Source organism: Athene noctua, chromosome 11, assembly GCF_965140245.1.
Source record: "Athene noctua chromosome 11, bAthNoc1.hap1.1, whole genome shotgun sequence".
Classification (NCBI taxonomy): Eukaryota; Metazoa; Chordata; class Aves; order Strigiformes; family Strigidae; genus Athene; species Athene noctua.
In genome coordinates this window covers 19,083,154-19,099,662 of record NC_134047.1, presented here as the reverse complement: position 1 = coordinate 19,099,662, position 16,509 = coordinate 19,083,154, and the positions used below count along the sequence as shown (strand labels likewise).

General features: G+C 36.0%; 1 protein-coding gene across 1 annotated transcript in view; it reads left to right on the top strand.

The window, feature by feature from the left end:
• DIAPH2 (diaphanous related formin 2) overlaps positions 1 to 16,509 on the top strand; it is a 249,059-nt gene that overhangs the window by 45,494 nt on the left and 187,056 nt on the right. Inside the window, exons 15-18 of the mRNA XM_074914772.1 lie at positions 1,327 to 1,391; positions 3,007 to 3,111; positions 5,582 to 6,208; positions 12,583 to 12,697. Coding sequence (XP_074770873.1) covers positions 1,327 to 1,391; positions 3,007 to 3,111; positions 5,582 to 6,208; positions 12,583 to 12,697 — 912 coding nt within the window. The remainder of the gene's footprint in view (positions 1 to 1,326; positions 1,392 to 3,006; positions 3,112 to 5,581; positions 6,209 to 12,582; positions 12,698 to 16,509) is intronic.

The following is a 16,509-nucleotide window of genomic DNA, read 5'->3' as shown; positions in this document are numbered from 1 at the left end:
TTTTAGTTTTCTGGAAGTAGGTATACTTGTGGAGAAGGCCAGATCAAACTCTTCAGCCTTTACTGAAATGACACTGATGAAGCTTGCTTCCCCAAATTTATCCTGACATATCTGAATATGATAGTACTAACAACTAAAAATTGCTCATTCATAACTTCAGGTCTGTTAGAAATTTCAAAATGTACATTAGCATCAAGTGATAGTGGATTTATAATTGTTATATGGCTCATTCTAAGAGTATTTTCTGTAATATTTTCCAAGTATTTAAAGTTAGTTTAAGATAAATTTATCAGTTAAAGCATTGAGGGACTGTGGATATTCATGTCACGTGGGAAAGAAGCAGCTGAATAAATACTGTATGATGTAAATGGCAGTTATCAGCATTTAGAGGTGTTTTATGCTTAAGATTTCTAGGGTAGATTGTACTCATGAAATACAAGGTCATCTCTGGACTAAATATTTCATAGGGGGAAGTAATTGCTCTTGGAGAACACATTATTTTGGGAAAATGTTTTTTTGGTGATGTGACAAAAGAAGCAATGGAAGGGTTTTGTACAGGTTGACTTGGATGGGGCGGTGGGGGGGGAGAAAACTGCTTCCTAAAAGGTATCCTGCATATCTAAGAAATATTTCTGCATCTTTCTGTTCACTTAAGGAACTTCTAGGAATGTGACCACTTGATCTTACCTCACCTTGCCTTCTGTTTCCATTGACCTACTAGTTTTAGTGACAAGGAGTTTGTCTTTCCATGCCAGATCCTACTTATAGTATATAGTTACCTGTGTTTACCTGTCTTATAAAATGCTTAGAGTTTTATACTGCATGAAAAGTCAATAGCAGTAATTTGTATTACTGAGTGAAGAAATCTGTGTTTCACAGTCTGTCCAAATTCTCCTTGCATAAGAAATAATTTTAGTGAAATGAGGAAATGCTTCATTTTGGATTCCTAATCTGGAAAGGAGGCTTTCTGATTTGAAACCTCAGAAGTAACTATTACTTCATAATAATGTAAAGATCCTTTCTTCATCTCTAATATAGTAGTAGATTCATATAAGAGAGAAGGGCATGTAAACCCAAATCTGTCAGACACAGAAAAACTATGATGATTCAGCTTCCTTGGTCATGTGTCCGTATCAATTTTTTTAAAATATATTTATAGATTTTGCCCATCAAAATAAAATTCACCAAATGTCAGAGCAATCTAGTAATTGTATTTTTTAATTTTGTTTTTGTGTCATGGAGTCATAGAGTAAGTATGATTGGAAAGCACCTCAGAGCTGTGATACATTTTACCTGACTTTGTGTTGTATCTTATTTTAATTCCAGATGCTTGTGCAGACAAAGCTAAAGTAGAAGAGAGTGAAAAGAAAGCAGCAGAATTTTCCAGAAAGGTAAGTCCTAATCATCACTCTTTTTAAGGTATGGAACAAAATCCTGATAGGAACAGTGTAGGCTTGTTTCATGGTAGAAATTTAGTGAAAACTGGTAAATAGTGTATCTTACAGGCAGGATATTTTTACATTTAATAGCTCTCTGGGTTTGGGATTTTTCTTGGCTCTTTATGCGCAGAGATGCTAACATTAAAATACTGCTTTATTTCTCTATAATGCCCATAGTAAATTATTATGTTATGAAGAAGAGTAATTTATTTCCTTATTATTCATGTTTAGGAATCTTAAAGAGCGTTTTGGAACCAGTTTTGCTACCAGATTTATTCTTCTGGTTCAGTACTCTTTTATTAGGAACTTGATAAGTAGGTCCTATTTTGGTGATGGGCAGTTTTCATTTATTACTAAATATAGGAGAGGTTAGGTAATTTAAAATTATTTTTGTGGTAAGAATTCCAACTTGGTATATTTCTTGTAATTTTTTTTTTTTTTTTTTTTGGAGGAGGAGGTGTGTTTTTAAAGAGATTCATACTTCTGCTTTATTACTATTGCTGTTTGTACTGAAAGTACCTTGCTATAATGTGTTTTCTCAGGTTACTTCAATCTCTATTTCTTAGATTATGTTACTGGCTAATTTGTGAATCTCAGCTCATCACATCCTGTCTAAGGATTTGAAATGCTGAATGTGTTATATTAGCTGCAGTAGTACTAAAGTTCATATACCATGTTGTTGTGTATTAAACATATTAAAAATCTTGATGTTTGGTCTGGTCCAAGAAGCCTTTTGCAGGCCCAAAGGCAGTACTCAAAGGCAGTACATGTTCTTGATCACAATGGTTACAAATTTCAAATGAAGACTTGAATGATGTCATTAATTTTTTCTCTTCGATATTAAATGTGGAGGCATTTTTAAGAGGAGCTATGGTGTCTTTATAGAAAGCAAATTGTTGTGATGCTTTCCTGGCAGAGTTCTTTATCATAATGTACTTTGTTAGTGACAGTCAACACATGTTAGTCCTAGTGGTAAGTTGCTTTGCCTTATGGAAGAGTGAATTACAGAAGCTTTGAAAGATGCCAATAATCTCTTAAGCCTAGCAAACAGTAGCCGGCTGAAAATACACACCAAATTTCTCACAGTCATGGTGTAAACTGGGCTTAACATTTTAAATGGGGACATCAAGACTAAAGGGATCGCTGACTTATTTGGGTACCTCCTTTTTTAAATTATTTTACGGATGATACTGGTGAAGCTGCACACATCTCTCTTGAGATTTAAGCACCTGTGTGGGATGTTTTCTCTAGTTTAGTTTGAGAAGTGTGCAGTGTTCTGTTGGGGGCAGGGGGGAACGACCTGTTGAACTTTCAGCTGTACTATATACCTGTATCTTAGTGGTTCTGTGTCATGACTTAATGTTGGAACAAATTACACGATACTAGAAGAACGCATATGGGGAAAATGCCTTTTTTTGAAAGAAAAAAAAAAAAAAAAGAAAGAAAAAGAGAAGTGAAAAGTGCATCTATTGCTCTAGTTGTGATACTATTCAAAGAATTCCTGAAAGTATAGTATCTACTCTGGAAATAAATGGACAAACACTTATGTGTTGGTTAATCATTACAGTTTGATGAAGAGTTCACAGCTCGACAAGAGGCACAAGCGGAGCTTCAGAAACGAGAAGAGAAAATCAAAGAACTTGAAACAGAAATCAAACAGCTACAAACCCAGGTAATAGAACTAAATCACACTAAGTTTCGTAGTTGAATTTTTTTTAATAATGACAAGAAATTACCCAGGAATGTATTGTCTATGGACTTTAAAATGTATGAACTTAGTTATATTGGTTTAATTCTCAGCCAGCATAAACTGCTAAGGATAGTTACTGGAAGTAACATTTGTTTCAAATAGTAGTATATTCAACATCTGTCACAGATACTTGCTTTATTGAGGAAAAAATTTCCGTAGGTTATGAAAAGTTTGAATCCAACCTGAGTTTGTTTTTATTTCTCCAAGTACTTGTTTATGCTTTAACATTACTACTTCTGTATGTTTCACAGAAAGTGTTTGTTTCAGAAGACTTTTTACTTGAATTACAAAGATGGAAATCATGATACCTATGCATGCACCATATACATAACTTTTAGCATGTGCATGCAAATATAATAATTTTTTTTTGAACTCTGGATATCTGACTGTAGCCATTTCTAAAATGAATATTACGTTAGGTTTATAGAGTCCCATAGATAAGTGTAACAAAAAATGCAAGACCTTATGGAAATGAAGGTGACACTTAATTTCAACAAAGCTGGTTTCAATTGCATTCATTTCCTCATGAATTTTGCTCAGAAGCACCAAAACTGTATCTCCAAGTTATCTGTCCAGGATCACTGGTGAAGCAGAGAGGACAAGAAATGCCACATGTTGAGCCCTCACAACATCTGTTGGGTTTCTTTTGTTTAATGACAATGAATTGGGTTTTAGACAGATCTTTTATACCTTTTAGGAACCAGCATGGTTTGATGGTCAAACCAATGATTTTTTTATTTTTTTTTGTGTCTCAGCCTGGCTTATTTCCTACTCCTTCAAAGCTTGGCGCAAGGGCTGCGTGTTGCCTTCTTTCCCTCATTGTGGGTATCTTAATACCTATGGTCTCACTTCCTATTTGGATAATAAAAGGAAGAATCGCATGTGATGTGCTATAACCTGGTTGCCATCATCCTGCTTTAAGGATGCTGGTCTTCTGCTGACAAGTTGTCCTATAGCCTTACCAGAGCACCAGCCTTCTCATCATAATGTAGGAATGTTATGTTGCATTTAACAGCTGGGTTGCTGTTCACTGTGTTCTTTGCTATCAATACAAGGCATTCTTGTAACCTGTGGTGCCTTATGGTTTCTTAATTTTTTTTCAGACAGACACTTCTGTTCATACTTCATTCTTGCCAATTTTAATGTTTGTTACAAATATCTGCAAGACAATGTTACACTGAAATGTGACAGTCTGTTTTAATGAGTTCACCAATTGTTGCATTACAACTTGTGTAGTAGTTTGTGGGCCAAAGAAACACATGCCTTGTGCAAAGCCAAAAATGTATTTTTAGTCTAATTGATTATTAACCCTGTTATATTGATTCTAACACTGTTCAGATTATCCAGACATTATGGCTCATTGACAATGATGGTACTATTAGAAGTCATACACATTAGCTTTCTAGTATCTGTGCCTTTTCTGTGTAGTGTTATGTTCCCCATACAGTATATTGTGGCACTTAATTTTAGACTCACTCAGATTTTTCTCTGATTTTTCTTTTTTTGAGACAAACTTGCTTCCTTTACACTAGAAACAGTAAATAATTGCATAGGGAAATAGTATGCAGATCAGATGAATTAAACAGCCTATATTACGTAATGATTTTGTAATAAAAAATTAGTAGAGGAAATAGAATATGAGCTTATGTGGTGGTTTGTGCATAGCTCCTGATGCTGCTTTTTAACAGATAGTTTTGAAGGACAAAAATCTCTGAGGAATTTGTACTAGGCTAGGATCATGTTATCACTGCAGAAACCTCTGTAATGGTTTAACATGCTGTTTCTCTTCATTGTTCCTTTTACAACTTATTAGAATGGGTAGTGAAATTGCTGCTCTTATCACTGCAGAGACAACTGCAGATAGATACAAAGGAAAGCATGATTGTTTTGTGCTTCCCCCCGCCTCCCCCAAACAAGATGTCACGATAATTATGAACAACTGTGGTCCTAACTAACCTCTTGCACAGCAATAGCCGCTTCAGTGATTTCTGTGGAAAATTCTCTACCAGCAGATTAGTGCTGTTAAAATTCAGTGTGGTTACTACCATCCCTGATGCCCCAGCTTGCCAGGATATCCTAAGTGGGATAAATGTTTTGTGCATTGGTAAGAAATAAAATGCTGTTCTGTTCACTTAAATGTTACTGCTACTATTAAATTTTCTTTAAAATGGAAACAATTTGTTTTTATAAAAATGCTAGGTTATTCAGTTTACTTGGCAGTTTTATGGTACATGGCATAATCTATTGTTATTGCTTCTCATTTAAATAGGCGAATGGTTGAATTTCTCACTTTCTTGAGGTACAGTTGACTACGAGGCCTTCTAGTTGGTTCAGCTTCATATTAAACCTTCTCTGCACCCCAATGAAAAGAGATCCTCTTTTTATATTTCAGGGGCCAGGCCTGACAGGTCAACTGACAGAAGGAGCATCATTACCTCCAACCCTACCAAGTGAGAATGCACCACCTCCTCCGCCGCCTCCGCTACCTGGTGGAGTAGTAATACCTCCACCGCCTCCCCTACCTGGTGGAGCAGCAATACCTCCACCTCCTCCGTTGCCTGGTGGAGCAGCAATACCTCCACCTCCTCCGTTGCCTGGTGGAGTAGTAATACCTCCACCGCCTCCCTTACCTGGTGGAGCAGCAATACCTCCACCGCCTCCGCTGCCTGGTGGAGCAGCAATACCTCCACCGCCTCCTCTGCCTGGTGGAGCAGCAATACCTCCACCGCCTCCGCTACCTGGTGGAGCAACAGTACCTCCACCGCCTCCGCTGCCTGGTGGAGCAGGACCTCCTCCACCTCCTCCGCTACCTGGTGGAGCAGGACCTCCTCCACCTCCTCCGCTACCTGGTGGAGCACCACCTCCTCCACCACCGCCTTTTGGTGGGCCTCCAATGCCACCGGGTCTTGGAGGTGTTCCTTTTGCTCCCTTTCCGGTGATACCAGCATTACCACATGGGATGAAGGAGAAGAAAAAGTATAAGCTGGAAGTTTCAATGAAGAGAATCAACTGGTCAAAGGTATTACAATGTTTGTTTTTAATCCCACTGATGAAAAGTGGCTTTTGAGGAAGAAGGTGGTAATGTCCTAGGTTTTATATTAGATTGTTATAGTACTCATGTTTGGGAAATTCATTCCAGTCTTGATCCCAACCATTTTTGATGGAGTGATTGTGATTCAGTTGGTTTTCAAAGACTCCTTATGCAATGGGGTAAGCTCCAAGTGTTTAATGCTGCCAGGAGCCCATAACACCCCATGTTCTAGGGATACTGTAGCTAACAGTTCTCAATTTTGGCTGATTTTGTATGAAATTAAGTTCTACACGTTTTCAGCTGTGATTGATATTTGACTTGCTAAGTGAACACTTCAGAGGTAAAATTTCTTGTTTAAAGCACGCTTAACAAACAATTGAAATGTTTAGTTGATAAATCATGTTACTACTTATTGCAGGAAAAAGTTGAGTTGAAGTAATGCTGGGTTTTAGGATTGGGGAAATGCGTCTTGAAGCAGACAACAGTTGGAAAGACTTTAATAGAAGTAGTTGTGTGAGAAATAAGAAAGGATGTTGAAAGGAGATGTGTTAAGAGGTTTTACTTGAGTCTCTAGGTATAAATTGCAATAAAACTTGGTATGAATAGACTTAGGGTATTTTGGAAGACAATGCAAAGCATAACTCTAGTTTTGCCTTCTCTGGGTTAAGCAGGCTGTGGGTGCCACAAATTATGTAGTTTATGAGGGGTTTTTTTGCTTGCTTTTTTGAGGACAGGTTGAAAGCGGATCAGGCTTACAGAGACTGTAATTTTATCTTTGATACCTTCTTGACAGAACAGTTCATGATTGCTCTGGTTATGCCTTCTATTAATTTATTTTAAAAATGAACTATGAGTTAAACTACTGTGGTGGCAATTCATAGGATTATCTAGTTTCATTTTAAAAGTCCTCCATGAAACTTAGAAATTTGGCTAGCTTAAAAAGGGAAGGGTGGGAAAGCATTGGCAAAACAATTTTTCCTAATTGAAGGGTGGGAAAGCATTGGCAAAACAATTTTTCCTAATTAAAAGAATTAACTCTATACTTACCACAACAGTAAGTGTACAGACTTAAACTACTGAAATTTTCTGTTTAAGGGCAGATGTCCTGACATGAGGCCAAGAATTATTTTAAGATCAATACTCTGAATAAACACATAAATTTACTGTAAATTAAAGCATCTGATCAAGAAATTATTTCCAGTATTTCACATTCACATTTCTTTTGTTTTTGTGATATCTTCTGGAAGTTTGAAAGGAAATTGGACTTTCATTGCCTTACCTGCCTGTCAATGATAGTTGTACTACAAAACTCACTGCTTTTCTTCTCTGAGATAGGCAGGTGTTTACCCTGTTAAGACAGTTGCAAAACTGATCAGAAGCTTCTAAAGGCAGTGGTGTTGTTAGACATCAGTTTTTATTGTAAGCATTGAAGACATTTTTACTGGAGTGAATATTTAGCTATCTAGTGTGTAAAATTATTACTGCACTTGCTTTAGCAATATGTGGTTTAATATTAAACTTGAGTCAAAGCCATGGCTCTTAAGAGTTTTGAAGCTGATGTTCCTCCCCTCCCCTTTACTTAACAAATACAGTTGATACAGTATACTAAAATGAATTTAAAAATGAGATTCCTGTTGACAGAAATTTGTGTTGGGTGTTTGACATATGGGTATCGCAGGGAGCTAACTTAGTTCCAGTACAAAAATCTTTTAAAAAGGTCTGTGTGTTGCACATTGCTGAGTGATAGATTTCTTCCCATGAGAGCTTTCAGAGAATGTGCACTAAGCTCAGTGGATTTATGTGATGGCAGCAGGAGGTGGCAGTAGGTGACTGCTGTGTTTGTCTTATGGCTTTGTCCTGAGGCTAGATCTGAGGGGACATATATCTGTGACTCCTCTGAGGTATGTGGAGTACGGTGGGTGACTACTCACTGAATTTCATAGCTCTGTAGAGAGTTGCTTATATTGTTGGTCTATCAGAGCAGAGTGAAAAACAGGGATGTCCCCAATGAAAAGATGGGGCATCATTCTGTGAGGTGCCATGAACATGAGTTGTGGCTTTGCATTAAGTTGCATATGTATATCCAAACTATTAGGACTAGTTTTAAAGCAGTTTTCAAGCATAGATAACAGTATGTTGTCTCACATCAAAACCTTCTAAGGTCGTCATGTCTACTGTAGTTGTAAGTTCAGAGACTGCTGGTATCTGTGCTACAGTGGGACCTGTAGGTTATTAATCGGAGGTGTTAGTTGCTTGTTTCAAACCAGTGATGTGCTAGGGCAGAGTTGTGGCCACTGGGAGGAGCTTTGGGGCTGCTCAAGTGGGATGTTTAGACACCATTAACTTTTAGCGAAAGTGAGCTTCTGCACAGTCTTAACGTTATACTTAATCAAATTTCAATTTTTATAACATCTTAAGGGATAAGCATTTACTTGAGCAGTAAACTGCAAGCACAATCTCTGATTTGCAAACTAACCTGTAAGAGCAGTTACTAGTTATTACTTGTCTCCCAGTATAATTGGTCACTTTGACAAGATAAGTTAGGCAAGTATCCAGGTATGTGTTTGCATACGTGTGGCTTTTAAACACCTTTTTAATCAGTATAGTCACTGTTACTTCTGTATAAAGGAAGTAAATTTGTATTATTAGATAATTGCATCAATCATCAGTGCTAAACCATCACATCTTAAAGGCAGCTTGTGACTGGCAGTTTAAGGGTATAAAATGCAATAGATAAGTTGAGGTTTGCCCTAGGATAAAAACACATAGATCGCCAAATCATCAAGGCACATCAAAGGAGGACCTTCATATATTGCACACTATCTGGTTTGAGCGCTAGCTTGGACTTCAGTGTAGTTTGAATGGATATCTGCTACTTATTTGTCAAGATACTAAATCTTTGTACTACTAGCCTGGTGTCTGACACTTTCCTTGAAAACCATATTTTATTTCAATAATACGTTGGTACCAAGAATTTAGTAAAATCATCATTGCTGATGAAAGTAAGCTGATAAGTGGCTACAGATGGTCATTGCTGACCATAAGTTGCAATTTAACATTGAACAACTGTTGAACTTGTAATTAAAATCACACTCTGAAACAGTGAAGGTTTTTTCAGGATGTTTCAAAGCTGGTAAAACTATTGGGAAATTCATAAGGATATAGATACACATCTTTCTGTCAAGTTGGATGTTATCATGTTGTCCTGGATGGACCTGGAATACATGGGATGCCAGATGTTGCTTCTGGCTGAAGATGCTCTATCTTCTCAGTATGAAGCCTGTGAAATGAATCACATCATTGCATAGCATTACCAGTCCTTTGTTGACTGTTTTCATACTATTGCTAGGACACAGGATCATATGTCTGTGGAGTTCTTACATAGTTGATCTACTCCGTCAGACAAAATGGAATGTTGGTTTTAAGTGTATTTGAGGATGGGTGGTTTTAGGGCAACAGCACTGGACAGTTTGGAAATGATTCTCGTTTTTCCCATGGGGTTTTTCAGGTGATTCAATGTAGGATGCTTTGATTCATTTCTGAATATATACTTTCACCGCTTAGAGCAAAACTGTTCAAGAACTAGTAATGTCAAGAAGTTTACTGTTGGAAGAGAAACTAAACTGTCCTCTGATATTTTTGAATAAGTGATCTTAATTGTTTCTCTCAATAAGAAGTAAGCTTGGGTTTTGTATTCCTCTCAGTTCTGAAGTGTTGGGTAGTGAAACGGCTCTGTCTTTGCTCTTATGGACAGTACTCCAGTATCATGAATGGTTAATCCCACTAATTGTAGAAGGAGGAATCTAGAAGGTTGAGGTAAAACCTATGTGGAAATGCATGGCCTGTCAATTTATAGTTTATTTTACCAGAAAAATTAATGCTTATTAACGTAATTTTAGTATTTTGCCACTGGATTTAAAAATATTTGGAGACATACCAAAACAATCTGAATGTGTATCTAACAGCAGGCATCAGTGTGCATTCGTAGTGCTACAGTATGACAGTGCTGAAGGCCCCTTTATAGAGAATTGTAGCTGAGGGTAATATTAAAAGTAACTGTAGTGAGTGCAGCAAAATAAAGTTGGTGAGGGGTTTCCTTTGTTTATTTAGATATAATTTTCAGTGCACTTAGAGAAAAATGAAAATTTTTTTGACAATAAATATTAACTTCAATGATTCTGAATTTATAAGGAATTGTATAGTCCTGCTGTTTTCTTAAAACATCTTTACAAAATATCTTTAACCTCCTGCCAGTCACACCAATATATTTTTTTTTTTTAGAAGATAAAAAGGACTGTTTTAAGTAGCCTAGCTGTATTATTAAAAAGAAACAAGAATGTTTGGGATGACATACTGGAAAAGATGCTTGTGTTTTACTTTGAGGAATATGGCATTACCAAGTGTTGGAATCCAGAGACTTGGGGTGTTTTTTTCCTTTGAAATTAATCTAGTTGTATAAAAGTCCTTTTAGTTTGTTTACTTTTATGAATCATTTGAATTATTCAATTTTGTAACCATTAAAACCCTTATATAAAAGAGGTCACTTCCCCTCCTATGAAATGTTTATTGTCTATTGAAGATACTTCACCACTGAATGCCCTTGTCTTTCTGTTTAGAAGATTACTCTCTTGAAAGCTTCTATCATACAGTTTTCTGGATTTTTTTTTTTTTTTAAAAAAACCTATTTTTCTTTCTTTTGAAATGGAGCTCTAATGTTTTAGAAATGCATTTCCACCTGGGCTTTTGAGAAAACGTTTTGTGGCTGTTATTTCAGTTAGCTTCTCTTAGGATCTTTGACTTCCAGATTTTTATATTAACCACTTGTATCTGTTTGGGTATTTCCATCTGGACTTTTTTTCCTTATAGAATACAGGTTTTATCACAGACATATTTTGCCAATTTTTCTAACTGGGGGAAGAGAACTTACATGCCATTGAGAATATCATTCTGTCCTGAAGGTGCTGTTCATCTTTGACTTGCCATTGCTTTGTCTGGTTACGATAGTTTCTCTCCTACAATTCCTTTATCTTTTTCATTTATTTAGGCATCTCACTTAAGCAGGGAAGAATTCCTGCCATACATGTAGTTTAGGCTTTCTGCACTCAGTGGTCCTTGTTAAGTAGTATCTGATTCTAGAGTCAGTTGCACTATTTTTGTAACTGTGAAATGTACTCAGACTGCTGTCCCATAAACATACAGAAGAATAAGCTTTTTAGTTTATAATAGGTATTTGTCATTACAGCCAATTTCATTGTAATCAATTATGTTTATGTGTTGATAGAAATAATTTACAAAACATACATCTGTACACTGTGTATGACAGTGGAAAGTAACTGCAGATGGACGTTTTGCTTAAGTGCTCTGGGAGCAGTGCCAAACATCTCCTGCATACTGAAAGAGAGGGAAGTATATTTGATCATCACTTTTAAGGAGCCATCAGTTTGGGAATAAAATTCTTACTGTTTAATTTAGTGCCTTTTGTTGTAACTGTCTTCACCATTAGTGTTGGATTAAGGTGGTTTTAAAAAATGACTTATCTGCAGTTGGTGGTAAAGCAACCACGCATTCACAAATTGATCATATCGTAAGTATAGTATTGATAAGGTTCCTGCATAACATCTTGAAGTTAAATAGCCCTTGAAAATGAATCCGCATATAAACAAACTTGAAAACAAGAATTGATAAGGCTTTAAAAACTGGAAGATGAACACATTTTGAAAACAAAATAGCCGTTCTGAATCATATGTGAAGAGTAAAATTGGCTTTCAGCTTCTATGTTGCAGAGTACTTCTTCTTTTAACATAGCCAGTGTTGGATAAGGTACTGTAATGAAACCTGTGTTTGCATTTGAAACATGGAAATGATACTTAAAAAGTGATATTGAGTATAAAATTATTTATGATACTTAAAATTCTTCGTACAGACTTAATACTGAATCACTCAAAGGTCTACATTGACATATCATTTGGCAATAAGGTATTCCATACTCTGGCGGTGTAAGAGAGACTATTTCTTTTACAGTTATTCAGTAGCAGGGATGCATATCAGTGGTGAAGAATTTGGGAACTGTCTATAAAAGTACTCAAGAGAAAAATGGAACACTTTCAAACCCAGATGCTAATATGTTATTAAGCCTGTTTGGAAAACTTGTTGAACAGGAGAAATGTAATAAAAATCGTTGTGTTGATAGAAGACAGTTCATCTGATTGTTTTGTTCAGGAAGCATCTTTAAGAGAACATAATACCTGCAACATACCTAAATTCAATTTAGTCCAATTACAACAGAAGGCTAGTAGCATTGGCTTTAACTTGGTTAATGAAAATACTCATTAATAACTTTGGAAATGCTGTTTTTGTTTCAGATTGAACCTCAAGAGATAGCAGAAAACAGCTTTTGGGTAAAAGCAGAAGAAGATAAATTTGAAGATCCAGAACTGTTTGCAAAATTGGCTCTTACCTTTGGAACACAAATGAAAGGTATGTTCTTTTACTTCGTAATATTCTTATTAAGTTTAAAGCTATGCAATGACAGTCTCTTTTATACTTTATGCAATACCATGGAATTCGTATAATGGTTTTATAGCAGGAAGATCATTTAAAATGTATGTTTTCATTAAGCATGGCAGTCTATTACAAGAATTACTCCTCCCTCACTTTAGAGCATGAGGGGAGGAATCTTTTGTAATAAGACCTCTTAAAAGTGCAGGGTATGTTGCAGACAGATGCAGAGGTTTTTTCACATTAAATTATAATTAAACCCTAATCCTAAAATCATGCTTATCTGCATTACTACTCCTAACTGCAGGAACTGTAAGTTGTCAGGTTCTTTTAGATATTCCACATGTGGAAGATTAGTTGTGTAACAAGTTTACTTATATCACTCTGCTAAATCAAAATCCTCTGCAAGTACAAGTAAGACTTAGAATGTAACAATTACAATATGCACTTGAATCACAAAATCACAACTGTTTAATACACCTTGTCATGGTTCTGGAATATGTGGGTTGAAACCATCATTCTTTTCCAAGTTCTTGTGTCAGTGTCCTTTGCTTCTTTTTCTTTTACTTTTTTGTTTCTCTTTGGAATACTATGTGCAACTCTCACTTAAGAAAAAATGAAAGTCTTTAAATATACTCCTTTAATTGGAATTTCAATTTGTGTTGTGTAATCTGAAAAGGACAAACCCCCCCTCCCCAATACCGTTTAACTGTGCTGGTACTGTCAACCATGAATGATGTAAGTTAGTTTTCAAAGAATTGAATGTGTGAGTGCACACTCACTGTTAGCATAATACCATGGGAAAGTGTCAGTCTACCAATTTTTGATGGAACACTGTGTGAAATGGGTCCGTTTGACTACTAGAGAGAACAATGCAGCGAGAATAAAAGCTGTGCTGGAGCTTTCTGTCAAGCGTAACTGTGGTTGCTCAGTATGTCATGTAAATAGCTCTTCTACTATTGGTTTTAGATGAAAAAAACCACATTAATTTCTCAAGCACTTAATTTTTTCAATAGGAGCTATGATGATAATATTTATGTCTTGAATTGGGAATGCAGTTACTTACCAACTGAATATCGGTTATGATTTTGATACTTTAATACCCTTCTCAGCTCTTCATGGCTTTCAGATGGTTTGTGAGTACTTCTGAAGCTGCACACAGCTTCCTCAAGTCTTTTCATTATTATCCATGGGTAATGGTCAATTGATCTGTATTTCATATGTGGCCATTTACCCATAATTTGTTTCAAGCACTGAAAAGCAGCAAGCACTGTTGAAGTACGGTTCAATAATAAGTTACTCGGGAGCTAATGAGGAAGCCCAACAAATTAGAGTCCAATAAGTGGTAGATACTGAAAGAATTAATTCCTGATATATCTACAGATCTTTTTAGAATACAATATACTTTGGGGAGTGCAGTTCTTGACAGTGGATGGAGTCAGATGTATCAAGTGTTTATAGGCCAAATCTAAATAATCAAACACTCACGTAAGATTTTGAAGTGCATGAGTGTACTGACTGTAAGCATTTTTGTGCTGCTGTTTTGTGGTGTTTTTTTTTTTTTTAAGTTTGTCTTGGAGAATTAACAATTCAGGTGATGCTTTGTATTTTGACCATAGGGAGTCTTCTGTTTTAATTCAAACCACCAGAATGTTCTCACTTCTATTAATTACTTGAGGATCTTTTTATTTCAGAATTAAGTTGTTTTGCACATAGAGGTTTGTGGCTGTTGTCTGAATTTCAGGAACAAGAGCTGGGGTTTATACTAATACAGTGTTTGAAAAGTGAACTTCAGTTAAGGAAGGTGTCTCAGAGGACCATAACTCTCCTGAACCATTTTTTGAGTAGATTCCTTGAGTTATTTTTGAATATGTCTTTTTCTGTGCTCTTTTGAAAACCCTTCAAAGAGTTAGTCATAGCTGGTTTTTTCATAAGATAAATATACAGCACTCTCACTCAGAGCTCATGCTCTTTTCAGTAGTCACTGAATTTGAGCCATTAGTATTCTGCTATTACAATGCTTCCCACTTTCTGCTTTAAAAGTTCAGATATTACACACAGTAATACAAAAGCATCATCTGCAGTAATTTAACAGTTTTTCTGTATTGAAGTTTAATAGATTCTTGGTTCGTAGCATTGCAGTGAGGTTAAAATGATCACTGCTTTTAATGTGATAGCAAGACAGGAAAACCTTTAAGTGAGAGATCCCCTAGAAGCAGATAACACAGCAGAGTGAGACCCTTCTTAATGAAGACGACAGACTTCTGCCTTCAGCTGAATTCTTTCATCAAAACTCTGAAGAAATGCTTCTGAATTCCTGAAAAGCTTCTTCATTAAAAATGCTGAAAAAAAGCTCCTGAAATTTTGACATAGCTGTCGGTTTCATATGAGAACAAATGGTTGTTGACATAGCTGTGCAGTTCCAAAACTTTGAACAACAGAAATTCTCAAAATAGCTTACTGTGGTGATATAGCCTTGCAGATACTTTTCCTGTTCTTCCTTATGGTGTTTTCCGTTAATGGTTTTATAAAATAACGCGTCATAAAAAAGGATGGGAAGACCCAAAGTTAAACATGTTACTACATATTATCCAGGATAATAAAATCTTATTTGCCTATCTAGTAGAGAAAGTCGTTGTCTGTCTTTGAGTTCAAGTTTTTCTTAAAACTTGAAAACCTACTAAAAGTCAAGAAGAGTCTCAGAGCATTTAGTTGCAGTACAGGTTCAAATAATTGCATTCCACAAGCAACTTTTTTCTGCAACTGCTATCTGCGAAGGGAAGCATTAACTAATATTTACAATTATTCCTTACCTTTTGCCTTAACAGCCACAGGCAGCTCATTAATCCCCAAAATACTTATTTCAAGCATAATGTAGAATCAAATTTCTCTCCTGCTTTAGTCCTGTTTCCTGGTCTGGTCTTCTAATATGATAGAAAGACAAATAGAAATGCATTTTATATTCTCTCAAGAGCACAGTCAGCATGTAAAACAAATAAATGGATGAGTGGAAGAAAACTGACAATTGCCAAAAGCAATTTGTGATGATTTAGTGTTCAGTATCTTGTATTTCATGGCATTTGAATGACAGTGGGAATAGTAACTGAAGTAAAACAAATGATAGCGTACACACTTATTAAAAATTTGTAATTTCATATAGGTTGCAGCACTGAAATTTAATTAAACCTCTGAATTTTATTCGTGATTCCCTGGCACAGTGAGAATGAAACTTTGGGGGTTTTCTTCATTTAACTTTGTTTTGTTTTAAGATACTCCAATAATAATTTTATGTTGGTTGTCACTAAACTATGTGCTGCCTGTTTTCAAGGAAGGCAGCCAACACTGCAGGGAAGTGGTACTTGTGGAGACCAAAAGTGTGTGTGTATGTGTGCGTAAGTCATAATAAGACACGTCTGAAGCACAGACGTTTTCATTAGTTAATGAATTAGCACATTGATCAGTTACCTGCTTGTGAAATATAAGAATATTTAATCACAGAGCACCAGGAACAACAAGGAGTGATCCCTGACTGGTAAAATGGTTTTACTTCAAATATACTTAGATCCTAATTTTCTCTTTAGAAGTATGCTTAAGGTTAAATCTGTCCTTGCTACTGTAACATTAGATATTTAATATTGGTGCCCAGTGAATATGTAGAATGTACTTAGTTAGGTTCAAATCAGTACTAACAGTTAAACTGCTGTAGTCTGTGAAATCAGTTACTGAGCACAGCTATGAAAACATCTGTTGTACAGGGAGCAATGGAAACATATAAAAAAGACTTAACAGGA